Source organism: Pezoporus occidentalis, unplaced genomic scaffold (genome assembly GCF_034315485.1).
Source record: "Pezoporus occidentalis ecotype Australia unplaced genomic scaffold, CSIRO_AGI_Poc_V1 ctg11, whole genome shotgun sequence".
Classification (NCBI taxonomy): Eukaryota; Metazoa; Chordata; class Aves; order Psittaciformes; family Psittacidae; genus Pezoporus; species Pezoporus occidentalis.
The window spans coordinates 14371284-14390306 of record NW_026912886.1 but is presented as its reverse complement, the minus strand read 5'-3'; the positions used below and the strand labels follow the sequence as shown (position 1 = coordinate 14390306).

Sequence of the window (19023 nt, the reverse complement as noted above, 5' to 3'; positions counted from 1 at the left end):
CCCTCCCTTCTTCCCTCCCCGGAGGAATTACAGACCCTTCGCAACAAGCTCCTGGGCTTTGACCTTCAGCAAACCCGGATCGCCTTCCTCGCGTCCCCCCCCTTCGGCTTACACACACACACACACACACACACATACATACATACACACACCTCTTCCCGGCTCCCCCTCCCCCTTCCTTGGGCTGGGCAGCGCGCGCACCCGGAGGAGGAGGAGGAGGAGGAGGGAAGGGGGGGGGGAAGGAGGAAAAAAGGATTTACAAATTGGTTGGGTGGATTCTGTTGTTGTTGTTGTTGTTGTCGGTGTCGGTCTCCTTCCACCACCGCCCCCCCCCCCATCCGCCCTCGCCGCGATGGCAAGGCGGCTCGGAGGGATGCGAGGAGGAGAGCTGCGGGGGGAGGAGGAGGAGGGGTGCTGAGCTCCGCTCGCCTCGCTGCTTTGTGTGTGTGTGGTGTGTGCCGTGTGTCCTGGATTCCTTTTATTTCTTATTATTTTTCATTTTTTGGAGAGGAAAGGGGGGAGAAAGAAGGAGCCTGTGGCAGCGGCGCTGAGGAGAGGAAGAGGAGGAGTGAGGTGTGTGTGTGTGGTGGTGGTGGTGGGGGAAGCCTTTTTAATTCATTTTCGATCCAAACCCTGCGTTTGGAGCCTCTGCAGGCAGCCGGACTTGCGGCGGTGGTGCTGTGGGTGGTGGTTGTGCGTGCGGGGTGTTCCCCCCCCTTCCCTCCCCTCGCTGAGCGGGGAGAGCAGCCGCGGGGATCCCGCCCGGGCAGCCCCGTCCCCGCGCTGAGGGACGGCCGGGGAAGCTGCTGTTGTTTTGTAATAAGATTGCCTTGGGTCGCACCCCCTCCTCCTCCTCCTCCTTTTCCCTTTCCCTCCGCGGCCCTACCAGTTTTTTTGTGTCTCTCCGTGTGTGTGTTTGAAAATGGAGGTGGAAGATGCAGACTGCCAGCCCCGATGTGCCTCATGTTCGCGGCTCCCGTGCACCACGTACCGCTGCCGCCAGCGCTGAGGGAAGACGGCGGCGCCCCCCGCCCGCCGACACGGAGCCCGCCCCGGAGACAGCGTCGCCCCGGGGCTTTTCATGCCTTGTTGTTGTTGTTGTTGTTGCCGTTAATACATCTTGAATATCGGGTGTATTTTTGGTGTGGTTGCTCCGGAAGATCAACACCCAGGGACCTCAAAAACCCCTCCGGTTTTGCCAGTCCGAAGGGGCTTGTGTTTTTTCTTCGATTCTTGGAGGCAACGTGGATTTATTTATCCAGCCCCGTTTACTCGTCCGCCTTTTTGCCTCCTTCGGTATTTTTAGAGGACGGGGAGAGACAGAGGAAAACGAACAATTTTGGACTCTTTTTGTCGCTGTTTTTGTTTTCGGAAAGGGGGATTTTGTCCAATTAAAGAAAGAGGAATGAAGTCTGGCGCTGGAGGAGGGTCCCTCGCCGTCGTCTGGGGGTTTCTGCTCGTCTTCGCCGCACTTTGTCTGTGGCCAACAAATGGGGAAAGTGAGTACGGTGCTTGTCGGACGGGAGGGGGGCATAGGGGTGTTGGTGGGGGGGGCCCTGAACGTGTGAGGGGCTGCTGGGGGGGGGGGGGAAAGCAGCGAGAGGGTTCCTGTGTGTGGAGGGGCTCGGTGGAGAAGGGGTTCCTCTGTGTCTGAGGGGGTCGGGGTGTCCCTCAGTGTCTCTGTGAGGGGGTCCCTGTGTGTATGATGGGGGGTGTCCCTGTATGGATGTGTGTGAGGGGAGCTACGGAGGGGGGGTGTCTCTGTGTGTGTGTGTGTGCAGGGGCGTGTGTGAGGGGCTGCGGGGCCCGCGCCGTTTCCCGCCGCCGAGCTTGTTTCGCCGCTGCCCGCGGGGATGTGCGTGTTTTGGTCCGGTTACGCTGCTGCTCCCCGGGCACGTTGAATAACCCGGGGCTGCTCCCCCCATCCCTTCCTTCTCCTGAGGGGGGGGCGGCTGGTTTTACACCCGGGGCTCGCAGAGCCGCAGCCCCCAGCCCGGCTGCTGGGTCGTGGTGCCCGCCCGAGCCCTCCTTTGTGTTCCCCGCACCTGAGCCGCACTGCTGCTCTCCCCTCCACAGCACGGTGCGGTGCTCAGCCCTCCGCAGCCAGCGCTGCGATCTGCGTAGTAAACACTCGCAGGCTGGGAAAGACCTTTCCCCGCATGGAAAGAGCTTGATCTTTGTCAATATTTATAGGCCGTATGCAATAACCTGCCATAGCGAGTGAAGAATTCCTGGAAATAAGCGCCTTGCCTGCCTTTTATTGCCGCTTTACTGCCGAGGGTTTCACCCTCGCCGCTCGGGGTGCGGGCTGACGGTGGCATCCCGCAATCTAAAGGTCACAGTCTGGTAGTGTTTATTTTCTTAGAAATTAATTTACAGGTCGGTACTTTACGTTTGTGCATTGATAGAAAGGTTTGATGGTGGGGCTGCGTTCTCAAAGGTGATTCTATCTTTTTAAGGCAGCCGTGTTGCATCGAGCATTAAGGTTTGTGCCGCTGACTTGCAGAGTGCGACCTGCTTCCTCCGTGTGTGCGGGTGCTGCACCGAGAAGGCGGCTGCTTGTGCGGGACGGGGGTGCCCGCATCCCTCCTGCCCTTCATCGCGTCCGACTGCCTCGCTTGGCAGTTGCAAAAGCCCTGACTTTTGTTTTTGTGCGTTTCAAACCTGTGGTTCTGTTGCAGTGCCCGCCCCTTTCGGGCGCAGGGGGAAATAAAGGGGGCAGGGATGGCTGGCGCTGCGATGGATCAGCCTGCGATCATCACCACATCCATCCCGGTGCTGGGCGGTGTGTCGGGCTCACGATGGGTTGAGGATCTCCCGCATGAAATGAGCTTTCCCGTGTTTTCTGGAGTGTCTCTATAGGCAGGGAGATGGTAGCTTTGGAGCCCAACCATTTTAAAACCGGCTTCCTCTGTCCTTCGGCGTCTGCCGGAGCAGGGTTGATTCTTTATCTTGATGCTTTAATTTCTTATGCTGTGTGTTTTCAACATACTCCTTGAGCTGTTGTTGTGTGGCTCTCGCTTTCAAAAGGGAAAGGGAGGGAGAGATCAATTTTGCACATTTTATATATAAAGGGAAAGGAATCAGCAACTAGAAAGGCTTCTCTAAAAGCAGTTTAAGGTTGAGAAGAAAGGGAAGTTCTTTGGATGCACTGACGGTGAGGCAGACTACAGAAAAAAGTGAGCAAGGAGCTCATACATGGAGCCTGTAATGCGTGTTGAGTAATATTGTGTTTCATTAGCCAGTGAATGCCAATTACCTCCTTGCAAATTAAGGCCCAACTTAGGCTTTGCGTTGTAGTGGCAGGGCCAGCTAGGGCTGGAGAATCACAGCCTTGCTTCCACGACCTTAACTTTATATCTAGAGCTGTTTTCAAGAGAGAAGATTAATCTCTTAAGTTGAAGAGGAAGACCCTGGTGCCCTTATTCAGGGAAGGGCTTGCAAAGCATTATATTGAATGCTTTGCATAGGGAAACAGCGCAGGAGGAGGAGATCCTGTATATCCTTCAAATGCTGGGATACACGCTTATAGTTTTTTTCTTGCCTTACCTGGTATAGAATACCTTGAAATAGAAGTGCTTGCCCAGCTCTGGGAATGAAACAGTGCAGAAACAATATGTTAGGGTTTTAGGCTGTAGTTCTCCGAAGTGTTTGTGGTTGCCACTTAGCTAAAATGACCCAATTAAGAACCTTCCAAATGTAATATCTTCTTTTTCAGATCTAGGCGTTTAAATATGGGAAGATATGCTGAAAAACTTGTCTTAGCTGAATGCTGTCTCTAATTGATCGCCTTTGTAGTTTACAGTTTAATAGCCTTTGTTTTCCCGAGTTATTGCTGAAAGAATTTTGCTGTTAGGGGGAAAAATGATCTCCAGAGCAGATGTTTTGCATCTCTTCATATTCTTCCCTCTCCCCACAATAGTGGAAGGAAGATTAATCTTAATTTTTATTTGTTTTTCATATATACTGTGTCATAGCTAAAAGGCACTTCCATTTTCGGTCAAACAAGCAAGGCATTCCTAAATAGGAATACAAAGGAGTTACAACTGGAGGGGAGAGACCCATCCCTTTAATGCTAAATTATATAAAATCTTTTCGTGGTTATGGGACAGAAACCTCTTTAAAATGCAGGTAACTTCAGTGGAAAGTGTCTGATTCAAAAACTGGCATTAAAAAATCCTGAGAATTTCCTGAGATTTTGTTAGGACGGCACAGCAATGAAAAGAAAAAGACCCTTTGTTAAGATAAAGTATGTGCTGGTGCAACAGTGCATTTGATTTGTAAAGCTACAACTGTTGGAGGCTGTTTCATCCTAGGGGTGGGTTTAAGATGCAGTGTAAACACTGTTTTCTTCCTTTCCTGCCTTGAGCATGATGGGGTTTTGATTTTCACCCATGTGTATATTTACGAAGGGAATGTCTAGAAGGGAATGGGTTAAACATTTAGGCTAATAATGGTTGTAAGTCTGGTAATACTTCAGAGTGATAGGTATCTTGATGGATCTGTTCATGTTAACTCTGAGCTTTTGTTTGTCAGTCCAGGCTATATTTTATGTTCCTGATGTTAATAAGCAGTAGCTCATGCTGTACGTTTAATCCCTCTCCCAGGTTGCTTAGTAAAAGCCCTCATGACCTCCTGAATGTCAGCGTTACATACACCTTAGCTTTCACATCAGCGTTTCCATGTACGCCTCGTGGTTAGTGAATGTTGTTAAATGGGAGTTCGAGAATTGCTTCTGTAATTGAGGTGGTGAATAGAAAATGCCAGAATGTTTAAGGAATTGGTGTCAGTTGGGTTCACCAGAGAGAGGAGAGGAGGAAAGTGTTGAGGGCATGCTGGTGACTGGCGTCCATGGGAAGGAGCGCTGAGCCAGGCAGTACTTTGGCTTTTTTGATTGTGTTAGACTGTACTTTCAAAGCGTTTCCCTACCAGAACTGGAGCAAAGGCTTGCATGACTCAGAAACTGAAAGGGTTAGGAAATGGTAGTGACTTAGCTAATATCAGGCAAAATGCATTGAGAATGTGAGAAAAGCAGTGGAATGGGTGTGGAAGGAAGATGATGTGTGTTAGAAGATTCTGTGCTGAACCAACATTTGAGAGAGAGAAATACTGTTCTTTGTGTAAAGGGAAGGAAATTTAACCTATTTCTGAAGTATGTTGTGAGAAGTGAGGAAAGGAAGGGGCTGCAGAGAGCAAGGGGACAGATGAATCAAATAGTTTAAGTTCAGGACAACAGGAGGCATGATTTGTTGGGTTTAAGAGGGAAATTGCTGAGATTTGATGAATGCCTGTGTTTAATTTTTATGTCAGTTTTTCCCTGACCGGTTGTGCTTTCAAGCTAATCCTAGAGTGTAATTACAGTGCAACTCCAGTGACACTGAAATAGTTGTCATCTTGAAATGTAACATTTGAAATCCAGTGTTGAGGAATTTCCATGTGATGATTTTTGAATCTGTCTTCATTGGCAAATAATTCGTTTCTACCAGTATGTGTTACCTTGGGAAAAGTTGTTTCAAATCCTGTTTGGTTTTCTGCTAAACTGGCATTTACTAAGAAAATCTTGGAGGAGGAGGTCTTCAGTGAGATTTATGTTCTTTAAGCATCTACCACTTCGAATTAAAATGTATTTCAGGGCTGAAACTGTTAACCTGAAAGGACAATTTCAGTTCATGTTTAACTGAAGCTTTTTTTCTCTTCCCCAATGTATTTTTTCCCCCTCTTTACTCTGAGGTAGATTTTGCCGGCGATCACTGAAACTATGAACTTGGTGAGACCAGAAGAGGCAGTTTTGTTAAATGATTAATTATATTGTGTGTGTATTTCATCTGTGTGAATTGTGAGCTACCGCAGACTTCATTGTAGAGAAGTTTGTTTATGTTCCTGAACTTTGAGAGAGGGAGGAAATAATATATGCAGGAAACCTGTTTTTCTCACACTGGATGTTAACTTTATGATCCCACACAGAAAACAACTTATCTAGCTCATCATCTGTAATGGCTCCAAAGTTCATAACTTACAAAATGCACTGAATTAAATTATTTAAATCATTGTAGGGTGTTTATCTGGATTATCTGTAGTTAAATTAATAAACTGCTTGAGCATTATTTTACTCCCTTGAAAAGGTGATGACTGAGAAGTGATGGCTACTTTCTGAATAAGTTCTTCAAACTTTTGCTTATGAAATAGAATAAATTCTTCCTTGGATTTTGGTGTAAAGCATTTCCCATTTGGAAGTGCTTTGTGATGTTATCAAGTAGCAGCTGGTTTTTATTCCTGTGTGTGAGTGCACACACAGGAATGGGTAAACTGCATTTGTTATTGAAAACTATTGTGTATGCTGGGTTTTACAAAAGCTGCAGTTTGAGTAATTGTCTCGAGAGTCCCATAATTAAAGTTGCTGCAGGTTTGTAGGTTCAGTTTATTTCAGATCTTTCTGACTGAATTGAGCTTTTAAGGTTTTAAGAGTTCTGTGTTCAGAAAGACTTTAGGAATACCGTGATGTTTGAAATGGAGAAATACTGTTTCACTATTTTGATATATTTGATGTGTATAATTTTTCTATCACTAAATTGTATAGACAGCTTCTTTGTGTAGGTTACTTGGTTTAGTTTATGTGATTTAGGAAAGCTATTTTAAAAAGAATAGTTTAATATGGTTTTTCCTCTTATTGTACAAAAGCTAAACACGACAAACAACACTGATGAAGACACATTTGTGATTGTTAGCCAGCCTGTCTTGTATGTGTTTTTTTTTTTTGGTCTGGGTTTTTTCCCCTCTTAGCCAAGTCATGACAGGTACAATCTGGACGGATTTCTGTAGTACTATATTTGTCTTTTTTAGTGTCCAGAGCTGTCTGAGACAAACTCTGAGGACCGACAAATGATTAGCAACATACAGTGTTCATTCATGTATTTCTGTGCTCTGCAAACAGAGCTTTACCAATTCCTTAAACTCAGAAATAGGCTCTAGTTCCTTTGCACAGGACTTGTTTTTGCTTAAGAAGTTTGAAAATAGTTTGGCTTACTCATTGCTTAAGGAAATACATTCTGTTAAACCATGGTGTCAGTATGGTGGTGTTCTGGGAAGGTTTAACTTGCCTTCATCACTGAGAGTTTTTCTTTGCAAATGCCAAATATGAGCAGTTCCCTAAGGGTACCTTTCAAGACGCCAATTAACTTCTTCAGTGTTGATATCCCCAAGAAGTTGCTGTTGTGGCACAATATTATTAAAAAACACGCAGAAAAGCAAAATCTGTTATTTATTTACAGATTGATTTGCATACAATTTGTAAGCATCAGTGGAATATAATTTTATTCATTGATTTTTGGAATATCCAGATGTGAACATTTCCTGCTACTCTGTTCCTTTCTTCATAAACCTGATGGTATGAGCACAAATAAGCATCTACATGTTTCAGTGACTCCCCAGGTAGTTTTCCAAGGAGACTTGTCTTTGACCTACCCAGTGGGAAGGGACCTTGCACTCAATAAAGTACCAAGATTATTCCTCTAGAGGAACAAATCCACTAGTAAATATTTCAGTAGAACAGCAAATGCGTGCTTTTGTAGCAGCCCAAACTAATGTTAATAACAACTTAGAGGAATAATTCATGTTAAGATGGTCGTTGAAGAGAAGTGCTAACCAGGTTGTTCCTCAAGAGCTTTATGCTGTGCTGTTGAGTTAAAAAAAGTGTGTATTATACAAATAAGAAACTTCTAAAGCAGGAGCTGAACTGCACATGTTATATGTTTTACTGTAATAGTTTATAAAACAAGTGTGTGTCCTGCTTTTGTGAATACTTAGTTTGTGAAGATGTATGTGTTGGGCAAGTCCAGTCCACTGACCTAATGAGTTTGTTTACTGTGTGTTGCTAGTGAAGCAGATTATTACTGAAACAGCTCTGTGACCAGGCAGGGTGAACGTTATCTGCAGACCTCTTATTGGTGCCATTACATGCTGTAAAGATAGCTCTGTTTGCTTGGAAGCTGAGCATCAACCGATGAGAACACTTTCTCTTAGCATGTGGGCTTTTTTGGGAGTTCTTTGCTGAGCATCCCTTCTCCCTGCAGCGGGGAGCAGTGTCGGAATGTGACATCAGGCAAATGTAGATAATGTTCAGAATTCTTAGTGCCAGAGGCAGGCACTTCATGTGTGTGTGTGTTCCTCTGATGTTGGGTGGGTGGTGTGGGTCATTTCTACTGGTTGTTTCTAGAAGCTTTGTACTTTTTTCCTTCAATAAGAACAGTTCACATATTAGTATACTTAAGCCAGCTGCTTCCACAGTTGTGTTCAAATAGCAGAGGGTTTAATTGGAGGCAGGAAAGAGGAATTTTTTGAAGTTGAGAATGCATGAAATGAATACATGCTGAAGTACTTGGAGATCCCTTGCACTTTACCAGAGAGCAGCTTGCTTGAATGAAAGGTACTGTACCTGCTGTTAAGTTTATAAACTTGGTTTATACAGATTACTTTTTAAATTATTCATGATGCTACATTACAAGTATATCTGACAGGTTTAAAATAAATGGCTTGATGGTAAGAGGGAGCATGCATAAATTAGAGCTGGGATAATGTGTTCTTTGAAGTATCTCTTCCATTTGTTACTACTGGAATACAGTAGGTAGCTGCAGCTGAATGTGTGATTCTCAAGTACGGAGTACATCATTATCTTCAAACTGTGTTATAGTGGCAGTTCTTATATAAGATAGATGAGATGAAGTAGCAGGAGGACTGAGGTGCTCGCTTTGTATTTAGTTATAGACGTGTTGCTGCTCAGAGTATTTATGAGCTGAAACTTCTGTAGGCACAGCAGCTGAATGGGTCTGCTGGTAGCTATGTTTGGTGGGATTGGGATAGCATCACATTGTTTTATTTACTCTTTTATTGTTAACATTGCTGGGGGTTTGTAAGAAGTGCTGCAGCAAGGTGCTAGGAGGTTTTCCCTTATATTTAGTGGGGTGTGATATCTGGTTTGCTTATGGATCATGGTATTTGGCTTGAGAAAGCTTCCTGATAGGTATGCGCAGGAAAACTTCGCAGGAGCTGAACTGTTGCATTTGGAAAAGGTTATTGGTGGGGAGGGACGTGCAAAGGTAGCTTCCCCAAGCATGAATTGACACAGTGTTGCTTTTCCTCATTGTGAAACTTGTTATATTGGAGGAGTAAACTTCCAAAGTAGTTTGTGGTGTAGAAGAAACCCCGAAATGGTGTGGGATAGAGCATCCCTCAGAAATAATCCGAAGTTTCTCTGGAAGTGGAAGGTGGTCTTAAAGAGATGGATAGTTCAAGTCTGAAGTCTTAATCAAACGGGAGCAGTGTTTCGGAGAGAGGTCTGGTAACAGCTGCTCCTGGAAACAGTCTGTAACCAAACTTTTAACAGAGGATTGGCTTGGACTTCGGAAGAGCTTTATCCCTGGATCTCACTGAGGTGGTTTCTTCATTATTTGCATTGGCTTCGGTTGAGAGTCATCTCCACGTGTTGTCTTTCTAAAGATAGTACTCTTTGCTTCCTTGCCACTCATCACATCCCCTTGGGTCCTGCTGTGTGAGAGTAGTATGTACCTTGAAAGGCTTAAAAGCACATGGCAGACACCTCGCATGAGGAGAAAAGGCACTGGCACTGCGCTGTAGGAACAAACACAGTTCAGCTGATCCTAGAGTAACATTTGGCTGTAGTGTTAGAGTTGAAATCATGATGGAAATACCACGTTTGTTCTGTCACTTGTGCTCTTTGCCAGTGCAGAAATTACTTTTATTGTAGTGTTTTTGTTGCTTTCTCATGGGGCTTTTCATGTGTAGTTAAATAAACTGTTATTTTCTCTAGTCAAATTTTGTGTATCCCACTGGGCGTTTGGTTTGCTTCCCAAAATACTGATGGGGTTAAATAGTGTGGATTGTTCTTGTTAAGCTTTCAGGTGGCTCCACCTTTCTTTTCATTGAGAACTAGTGTCAAGAGTTAAGATGATGGCACAAACTGTTAAGAGTTCAGAGACCCACTGGGATGGAGCAAGAAGCCCAGTGGAATTGCGATGGTGCCTGGCTGCCACGATGGGAATTTTAGCTGCTGCTTCTCTCTAGTTGTTCTGTATCCCCAGCAGGTGGAAGCAGCTTGTGGTTCTGTATTGATTGCAGTCAGCATCTTTCAGTTTGTTGTGGCTGAAGCTTCTTCTATTCCTTTTTATTTCTCCTTTCCACTCGCAAGATGGATGCACATCTTATTGGTCCTTTGCAAATGTCGTGTTTCCTGGTAACTATGGGGGGAAAGAACACCCAGCTGTGTTGACATGCATATAGGTTGCTGTTACTGTTGTACTTTGCTCTTCTTCCCCAGACCTGAGAAGTGTTGAGGCTGAGAGAAGGAAAGATGCACAATTCAAGATTGTTCGTGTGTGAAGGATGCCAAAAGTTGGAGGGCCTGTTAGTTTTGTTGCTTGTGCGCCTTGTATATGGAGATTTTGGTTTGAAAATTTGTTTGGTGTTACATTAGTGTTTGCTTGCAGCTCTTCAGTGGCTACACTCATGAAGGAGGTTTGGTTTGGGCAGTTGTCACTGTATGAAAGAGCAAAAATGGGGTTAAAGAAAAGCGTATTTGTTGTTCCAGACTTGAGACTTGGCTTGGTTTGAGACCGACTTGAGCCTGCCTGGGTCCTGTCTGAGTGACTGAAGGTTTTGATTGTTTGTTTGTCTGTTTTCTTTTTTGCTTATGTGCTAATAAAATGTTTGTGTTTTTGTCACATTTGAGTGGGCTGACTATGTGGACAAATGTTTTCATTGATATGGTTTCTCCACAAGAGGCATATAATAATGTATTTAATAATTAATTTAGGCTGTGAGAGTCCCTTTTAAAACTCAAGCTTGCATGTGCTTCCATGGGTTGTGATTCGAAGCTGTGACCAGTGTTACCGGTGAAGGAACAAAGGTCCTTTCAAGTTGGTTGTTGCTATCCTACAGAAATAAGGCACAGACAGAGAAATGCATTTGAGTGTGCTGTATATGTGATGGTGGCCTGTGCTTCAGCAGAAACACATGTGAATGGACATCTGTTTTTAGATGGTTTGTGTTTTGAGTATCTCTTTTGGTAGTTCATTGTTTAAACAAACATGTTGCATTAGCTGTAAGGCCTTAGTGCCAAATGCCCACTGATGAGATGTATTAGGGTTTTGTTGTTCCCAAGCCTCTCTGAGAAGGAACAGCTTTACAATTCAACACATTTGAGGAAGATTACAGAAAGAATTTGGGGTGGATCACAATCAGCACTTCAAAAGCAATAGCTTTGGAGTAACTGCGCTATAACACAACACAGCCCATGGAAAAACACCGTCATCTTAACAGATGCAGTGTTATTTTGGAGATTCCACTGTATAAATACATGGACTGTGGTTAAATTGTGATGGCAACAGATGCAATCTCAGTTCTCGATTCTTTCATCTCTTTAATATTTAAAGATACTCTACGAAGTAAAAGAAGAAAACAACATCAAAGCTGAGAATTTGCCTTCTGTAAATTGTTGGGGCTGCACCTTTTGGGCCTTGTTTCATTTCAGATATGTCACTGCAGATTAGATTTGGGCTGAGTGAATGCTCATCTCTGTGAGGGAGTCTGTGCAAGTGCTGCTACTCACGGCTTATTGTACAATTTGCATATGAATGGAAGTATTCAGCTCTACTTAAGAAATGTCAGCAAGATTGAAGTCAGAGTTGGTTAACCTGGTAAAAAGATATTTCCAGTATTTTTCATGAAAGAAAGTGATACTATGAAGACAAGAATTACACATTCCACTGGCTAAGCCAACATTGTCTGAGGATTTTCATGGTGATTTTGTAGTTGCTATCGGTGGCTTTATGTTTAAATTTGTCTTGCAATATGTTGCAGTGTTTGAGAGGAGGAGAATCATAATGCAGGAATCAGATGTTGTATCGTAATGCCACGCAGTTGTGTTCACATGTGTTTTTCTTTCCAGATTTGGTTTTGTTTAAATACTGATTTGACAAGTATAAATTGAGAGCAAGGGTCTATGTTTTTGTGAACAGCAAATAAAGCATAGCAAGATATTGTTGTCACTGCTTTCACCTCTGTCCACCCACTAGCTGGGGAGAAAAGCCTGAAGTTACATGCTGTAACTGGATTTTAAAAAGGGACCAGATAATTTTTGTGAGCAACAACACTGGTAGTCATGCATGCTAAAATAGGGAGTGATCACATCTCGTGCTTCAGAAGCTGACAGTGTGCAAGGGTTGGGGAGAAATTGTATTCCTCCTCCGGGTGTTTGTATTTCCCTCCCTGTTCGTAAACCACAAAGAAGTGCTGTTCTGGAGGGATTGTAAAGTGCTCTGTGTATAGAACACTGACAGGACTTCAGATGCTGGTGTGACACTGTCCAGGTGAAGGCACATTCACTGGGAAGCTGTGTGTTGTCAGGCGTTCAAAGTATGCAGAAGTATGAGGATGGGGGTGTTGGAATTGGCTGGCTGATAAGGAGATAGTGTATTACACTAAAAATAAACCCCAGATCTTCACAAGCGACTGTTATGATTACCTGGTGTCACATACAGATAGAATGAAGCAGAAGTTGAGGTGGTTTGAGCATGGTTTGGCCTCCCTGCGCGGCTGTCCTGTGGTGCTGTCCATTCGTTCCATAGGGTTTTCCTTTAGGAGCAGCACTCACAGAAGTGTGCAGATATTCAGTGTTTTCATGCTCGCAGCCACAGGCCTTGTTTACTGTGGTATCAAAATACTGTTCTGACCTCAGGATGACTGTCACTGCTCACAGTGTCTCATGCCTCAAGCTCATCTGCAGACACCCTCGCAGCTTCCCCCAGACCTGGTGAGATGAGACGGTGTCAATCCTGTTTAATAGGGGGAAGTGGGTGGGGGAGAAGGGTAGAGGGGCTCAGGCATGAGCAGCATGAAATGCTGCATTTAGATGTCTGCGTACCTTGATTGGGTCTGTCCCCCTCCATTCTCCTCTTCTGTCAATACTCAACCTTTTGATGGTGTCACATACCTCAATGTCTTCTTTGAAGAAGAGCAGAACTGCAAAGCTGGCTTTGTTTGTGTCGAGCCTGGTACCCAGCAAGTGATGAACCTAGTTTTAGGCTATGGGTCTGTGGAGTGCTGTGCACAGTCATGACTACTGAGGTGTTCAGAGAGGGGAAGAGTTCATTTTCTCTCAGTTGATTTAACTGGCGAGTTGCACTGGCTTACGGAAGGACAACGAGAGCCTGAGGGGTGGGACTCTGGTTGAGAGCGGACGGAGGGAGCAGCAAAACAAATGAGGATGAGTATGTTGTCATCTGCCATCTTTTCAAAGCAGCTGAATTATTTATATTGAAATATGGGGCATTTGGTTTAAAATATAGTTTTAATCTCATTTTGCATATTTTTAGCTGGATTTTTTTTTTATTGGCTGACAGCTCTTACAACACCTTGTTTCACAAATACACGCTTTTGGAAAGTACAGGGTTTATTTGCCTTTGCCATTTCTACACATGCACATAAATAGTTAGATGCCTTGGATACATTTACTCAGATCCTTAATTTTTATGTGTAAGCAACAAAATGGCAAATGAGGTATTTTCTGGTAGATGACTTTTCATTTGTGTTGGTTTGTTTTATATGGATGGAAAATGGCACTTTAATTGAAATGTAGAAGAACTCCACTTTGAGACTTACGGACAGGCAGGACTTGAGAAAACAGAAAGAAATAGTTTGTCATTGTTTCTCAAAAGTTTAGAGCAATAGATCTCACCTGCTGACTGTTGCACAGGTTTCTTTGCAGGAGTCCTTTTAATTTGGGATGAAGTACTTCTTGAAGGGAACCATTTGAGTAAACTGCGGTGAGGCACTTGCAGAAGTAGCTGTTGAATGTAAAAGCTGTCTTAGCCTTTCAACAAAGGGTGGCTCCAAGAGCCAGAAAATTCGCCAGGCCGAACTTTTTTTGTGTAAATTATATGCTTTCTATTTTTATTTTATGTAAATCGCAGTAGGCACATACGCTGTTATAATTCCATGTTAGATTCGTAATTAAGTTTATTTTTGGAAGAATGCATTTAAGTAGTTTATAGAAAATGATTTTCTATTTTTGTAAATGAAATAATTGGGTTTTATTGACTTCTAATTTCATGCAAATGTGTTTTTTCTTTTGGCTTGGAGGTTACGCAGGCGGAAAGAAATGACTGATTTGAGAGTTCTCATAAAGAACAGAAGATTTGTTATCACTAGCCAGGGGCACTGGTAGGCAGAGTTAACTCTTGGGCATGTTCAAATTGCATGATGGATGTTACAGAATGTGGTATGATGGGTTTTTATAATAAACATTATTTATTGATTTCCTGGTTAAGCTAAGGAAAGCAGATTGTAACGGTGTTTGGAATCAGTCAGGGAGATGTAAGGAAGATGGTCGTAATGTTGTGATATCTCCAGATGCCTGGGTGTGTTGCAGTCCATGACAAATCCGAGTGTTAATTGTGTGCAAGCCAGATCTGCTATTTTTAATTTGGCCTTGCTATCATGTCTCTTTGCAGCTGAATTTGAAGGCTACAGGGAGCTGGATGATGAGTCATTATTGAGTTAGTAAAATCACAATTGATCTCCATTTCCTGTTGATTCCAGAATTCCTCAAGTGTGAAAGCTGAGAGTGACTGATGGCTTCTCGGAGAGGAGCTTGAGGGTGGAATGTGGAAGTGACTTTAGATAAAGTAATTCAATGCTGCCCTGGGTGTTAGCATAAAAATGTCTATAGTGAGAACAGGTGTGTGTCTGAGATGGGAGGCTTTAAGAAGGCGAGGTGGTCTGGCTTGATGGGTGACCCAGATGTGATGGGAGCCTGGGCACTGAAATACACCCTTAAACAAGGTGGAGGGGAAAAGATTTAAGTAGCTCCTAATAGAAGCTTAATATTAAACTTTCAGTCTCCTCAGGACTGGAGATGTCTTCTGCTTGACCTGTGTTTCTGTCACATACATAGCTCAGAAGGTTCTGTCTTCAAAGCCTTTTGCTCCCAGGTACTATTTACTGCTCAGTGTGACTGCAGAGTGACAGACAGTGGGGTGTAGGGACAGCAGTGTTGCATGATGCAGAACACACTGCATGTCTCAGTTATTGTGTGTCATTATCTTTTGATGGCTCTTTGATCTTGTCAATCTGCAACCTTGTTCTGTTCTTCTGATGAAATGGGATTAATGCTCTTTTGGCAGGTACTAATTGGAGACATTGTGGTAACATGTGCGAGTAAGAGTTAAAATTTCTCCCCCCCCTCCCTTACTGTTGGCAGAACTTTGTTTTTTTTGTTAGGAACTATTAAGTTACATTACTAGACTCTGCCCACATTGCATATGTGAGAGTAAATTCTGCTGAAAGGGGATTTGTTGGAGGAAATCAAAGGGAGGATATATACTGTTCTGAGTTATATTTGGAAGAGAGCTATAAAGAAGCCTTGAAGTATCGCTTTAGGAAGGGAAAACTTGGTCTAGTTCCCTGGAGAAATAAGAGGAGGTGGGAGGTAAAGCTGTCCCTTCTCCTCTGTTTATTGCATCCCTCCAAATCCTGACTGCAAAGAGTTTTTCTGAAGGGGTATTGGGGAAGGCAAAATAACAATCTGTGTTCTGTGACTAATCTAATGGTCTTTGAACAGTTGAAACTTGTCATGGATGCACACACTGGTACACTGGGTTAAAATAGAAATGAAGAACGAGGAGAAAGAGAAATAGACTTTTTTCCTTGCAAAGTGTGTACAAGCTTTTCCCACTCTTGCCATATTTAGGATTGTGGAAAACTGAGAAAGGGGAAAAGGAGGTGGTTGATCTTGCTGTCTGAGAACATCTTCCAGTCTTGACAGGTTAGGTGTGTGGTTTTCACATTCAGAAAAGCTGATTCAGTCACTCTGGCTTTTGCAAGAGATTAACTAGAGAAATAAATTGCTCTGAGAGGGTGTGAAGAACTTCCCTCTAGAAGTTGAGCAAACATGGAACGCGGAGTTGCATGGTTGAGATTCGGTGAAGCATGGGAAGGACACTGCTTTTTAGAGAGGGATGATATTTCTTCAGGGTGTTGTGAATTCAGAAGAGCAGCCACGCTTAAAAGACATGTCTCAGTCTTACTGAAGGTTGCAGGAGCTGCGAGAGAGCTTTATTACAAGTGACCATGGCAGTTCTCAAGGCTGCTGCTCACAGAGAATCTTCAGTTACTTAAAGCCACACCTTGATACCGTACACCTTGTTTTGCAGGGTCTGTGTTGATGTATCCCAGGACAAAAGCACTTTGTTAAACCAATTAAATGCGTAATATTTTTATAATACTCGTGTTTTGGAAAAATCAATATGACCAGGTTCCCTTTGAAACGACAAGAAGCCTGTCGTGCTGACAAAGGAGAATGCATTAGGAAGTGCTTTGTATCCTCTCAAGAGTAATGTGCTCTTGTTTTTTCTTAATCAGCAGGATGTTCTCCTGTATGTCAGATGTTGCGGTTGTTTTTGTGATCTCTATTGGAGAAGAGCAAGGGGAGAAAAATAAATGTCAGAGAAACAGTAGGTTTAAATGTTTCAGAGCAGCAGAAAGCTGCAGCCCTGTTTTCCTCCGGTTTAGTAAAATGGGTAATCACTACATTGGACACTTTGTGTTTGTTTATGTTTTAAACAATAAATAAAAGAACAACGTGCCCTTCAGAAGAACAGAATGCGTAGCCTGCTTAAATACTCAGGAGCATAAGGGATATAATTAACCCTTTTCCCTTTGGCTTGGTTACGTTTCAGAAGGTAATGCAAGATGTTTAAAACATCCGAAATTGCTTATTTACCAGTTGGCTGAAGTAAGGGGTTTTCAAGCTCCTCTTCCTCTCTCCATCGCCTTCTCCTCCTCCCATTTTCTGACCTGCACTTTTGAGATTTGTTATAGATCTAGTACTGTTGGCCTTTGTTCAAAACCCCCCAAACTTAAAAACAGCCATTGAGGAGAAAAGTTTATTTCCTGTCACTCTTGCTCCAGGCTATAGAGAATAGATCTTGGAAGTTTAGGCACTTGTTCAGGCCTTTCAGAGGAATTTTTAAAGAATGCTTTGCTTTTGATGCATTGAAGGGCAGTGACTTGAAAGGACTGACAGCACAGGCAGGGTTTGGCCTATAGCATGAACAAAACCTCTTGCTGTGATCCTGGAGGATTTTGCTTTGCTGACCAAGTGCTCAACCAGCACAAATAGGTTCTGAACTGTTCTCTCAAGGTAGTTTTGGTGTGATTCAGTGCAGTGGGCTGAGAGGAGACAGAACCTGAAAGGCTTCCAACTTTTTGTTTTCCCTATCTTGACTCTCCTTGAAGAATGTGAATTAGCGTGAGAAAGTGTCTGTAGCTCCCACTGGGTCAAACAGAGGTTGAGATAAAAATACCTGTCTCTGTGTGGATTGTAATATTGATCGTCATGTGGTAAATAATTCCTTGGCAGCAGGATCACCAAGTCGGATGTTTTACGCGGTATTTGTAAGTTTTGGGGCAGTCTCGCTGCTGGCTCTGTGCTCAGATCTGGTTTTTGTTCTTTGATGGGTATCTTCTTCATTACTTCCTTTTAACCATCATTTCCGTTCTCATAGAATGTCACACTTTGGGTTGGTCGATGTGACTGGAGCTCGCTTGATCTGTTGGTACACTGGCTATTTAGCACTTAGGAGTTGTGTTATTTGTGCTGCCTTCTATTTTCCTCTTTGGTTTAACTCAACTTTGGCTTTCTGAATTACAATTAAAGCATGATTCTTCAGTGTTGTTTACAGAATACTGTCTTCCTGTGTCCTCTATATCAGATGTAGCTTGAGATTAGTCTGTAGGTTGAGTTTTTAGTTTGCAGCTTTGTCAGTGGAGGTAGCTGATAGGTACAGGCTTTTGCAAAGATGCTTAGTGAAACAAGAGCAGGTTGGACACTGACGTGTGTGACTTGAGCCCTAGTGCAGGGATGCATGAAAGCATTTTACATTGTGGCAGCTTTTGGCTGTATCAGTTTGAGCCAGTGTCTTGCGTGAGTAGAGAGGAAAAGGGGAGAGAAGGGAGGGCAGGTAGAGCTCTTGCGGCCCTCTTGAGTCTGGGAGGGGAAGGTGGTGATGGGGACAAGTCTGCTTCTGTTGTCCACAGAGGACACCAGAGGTTACTGTGGCTGTGATGCTACCCGACACAGTCATTCCTGTCATTAGGAACTGTCTTTTTGGGTGGTCGCCTTTTCCAAAGCAGGCTGGAAAACTTTGTTACAGACCCTGTGTGACCTCTCTCAGCTCTGGGGCAGTTCATGAGTTCAGGACTTCGCTGTGTCCTAAATTGCTGGATAACTGTGGAGGAAATAAGGAGACTCAGTCCTAGTTTTCGCATCTGAAGTTGAATGAAGCTGGCATGTGGTAAAGCAAAGCACAGCCTGCTAAGATATGTTTTCTTAACACGAAACCAACCAGCCTTGCACAAATACCGTGGTTTTCTTTCACAACAGCACTGAGAGGCCAATGGAGCTGTCAGACAAGTGAGGCGAGGCCAGGGACTGTCCATCAGCTGTGCTTACCAGATGATTTTGCCTTCAAGCGAGCAGTTGGAAAGGAGTGTATTTGTGTTTTGTGTCTTCCTTTGCGTTTAGATGCTTTTAACCTGTGCTCTTTTTTTTCCCCTCCTATTCTGTTAGTTTACGTTTTTCTTCCTCAGATCAGAGCTAGTATAAAGCTTTGCACTATAGCTGTGTTTAAATGTGTATGTGGTGCAGTTGTCCAATGTAGTTGTGCCATCAAACACCTGCCCTGTCGATGCAGTTTATTTTGGCAGGAGCTGTTTGGCTGGTGTGACCTCATGTTGCCTGGGCAGACACATCAGAACTACAGGCAGAACACTGTTGTTATGGGATGGCTGTAGTGGCACCTTACAGGATTGACAGCTGGTTTTACCATACATTGATGAGGAGTGGAGGATTGGGGTGCTGCAAGCAGTTCTGGCATTTCAGAGCTTGGTGAAATGCTCTTGTGTCCAAAGGAAGCGGTCATGCCAAAGTTTGAATGTCAGGTAGTCTGGATC

At 43.7% G+C, this 19023-nt stretch overlaps 1 protein-coding gene across 4 annotated transcripts in view; it reads left to right on the top strand.

The window, feature by feature from the left end:
• The first annotated feature begins 214 nt into the window (after positions 1–214).
• The window catches only part of IGF1R (insulin like growth factor 1 receptor), a 179217-nt gene continuing 160408 nt past the window's right edge, over positions 215–19023 (top strand). The window contains exon 1 of one of the 4 annotated variants that reach the window (XM_062631629.1): positions 215–1508. In XM_062631629.1, the coding sequence (XP_062487613.1) occupies positions 1406–1508 (103 nt within the window). In that variant the 5' untranslated portion in view covers positions 215–1405. The remainder of the gene's footprint in view (positions 1509–19023) is intronic. The other 3 variants (XM_062631637.1, XM_062631623.1, XM_062631632.1) reach the window with 3 other exon arrangements.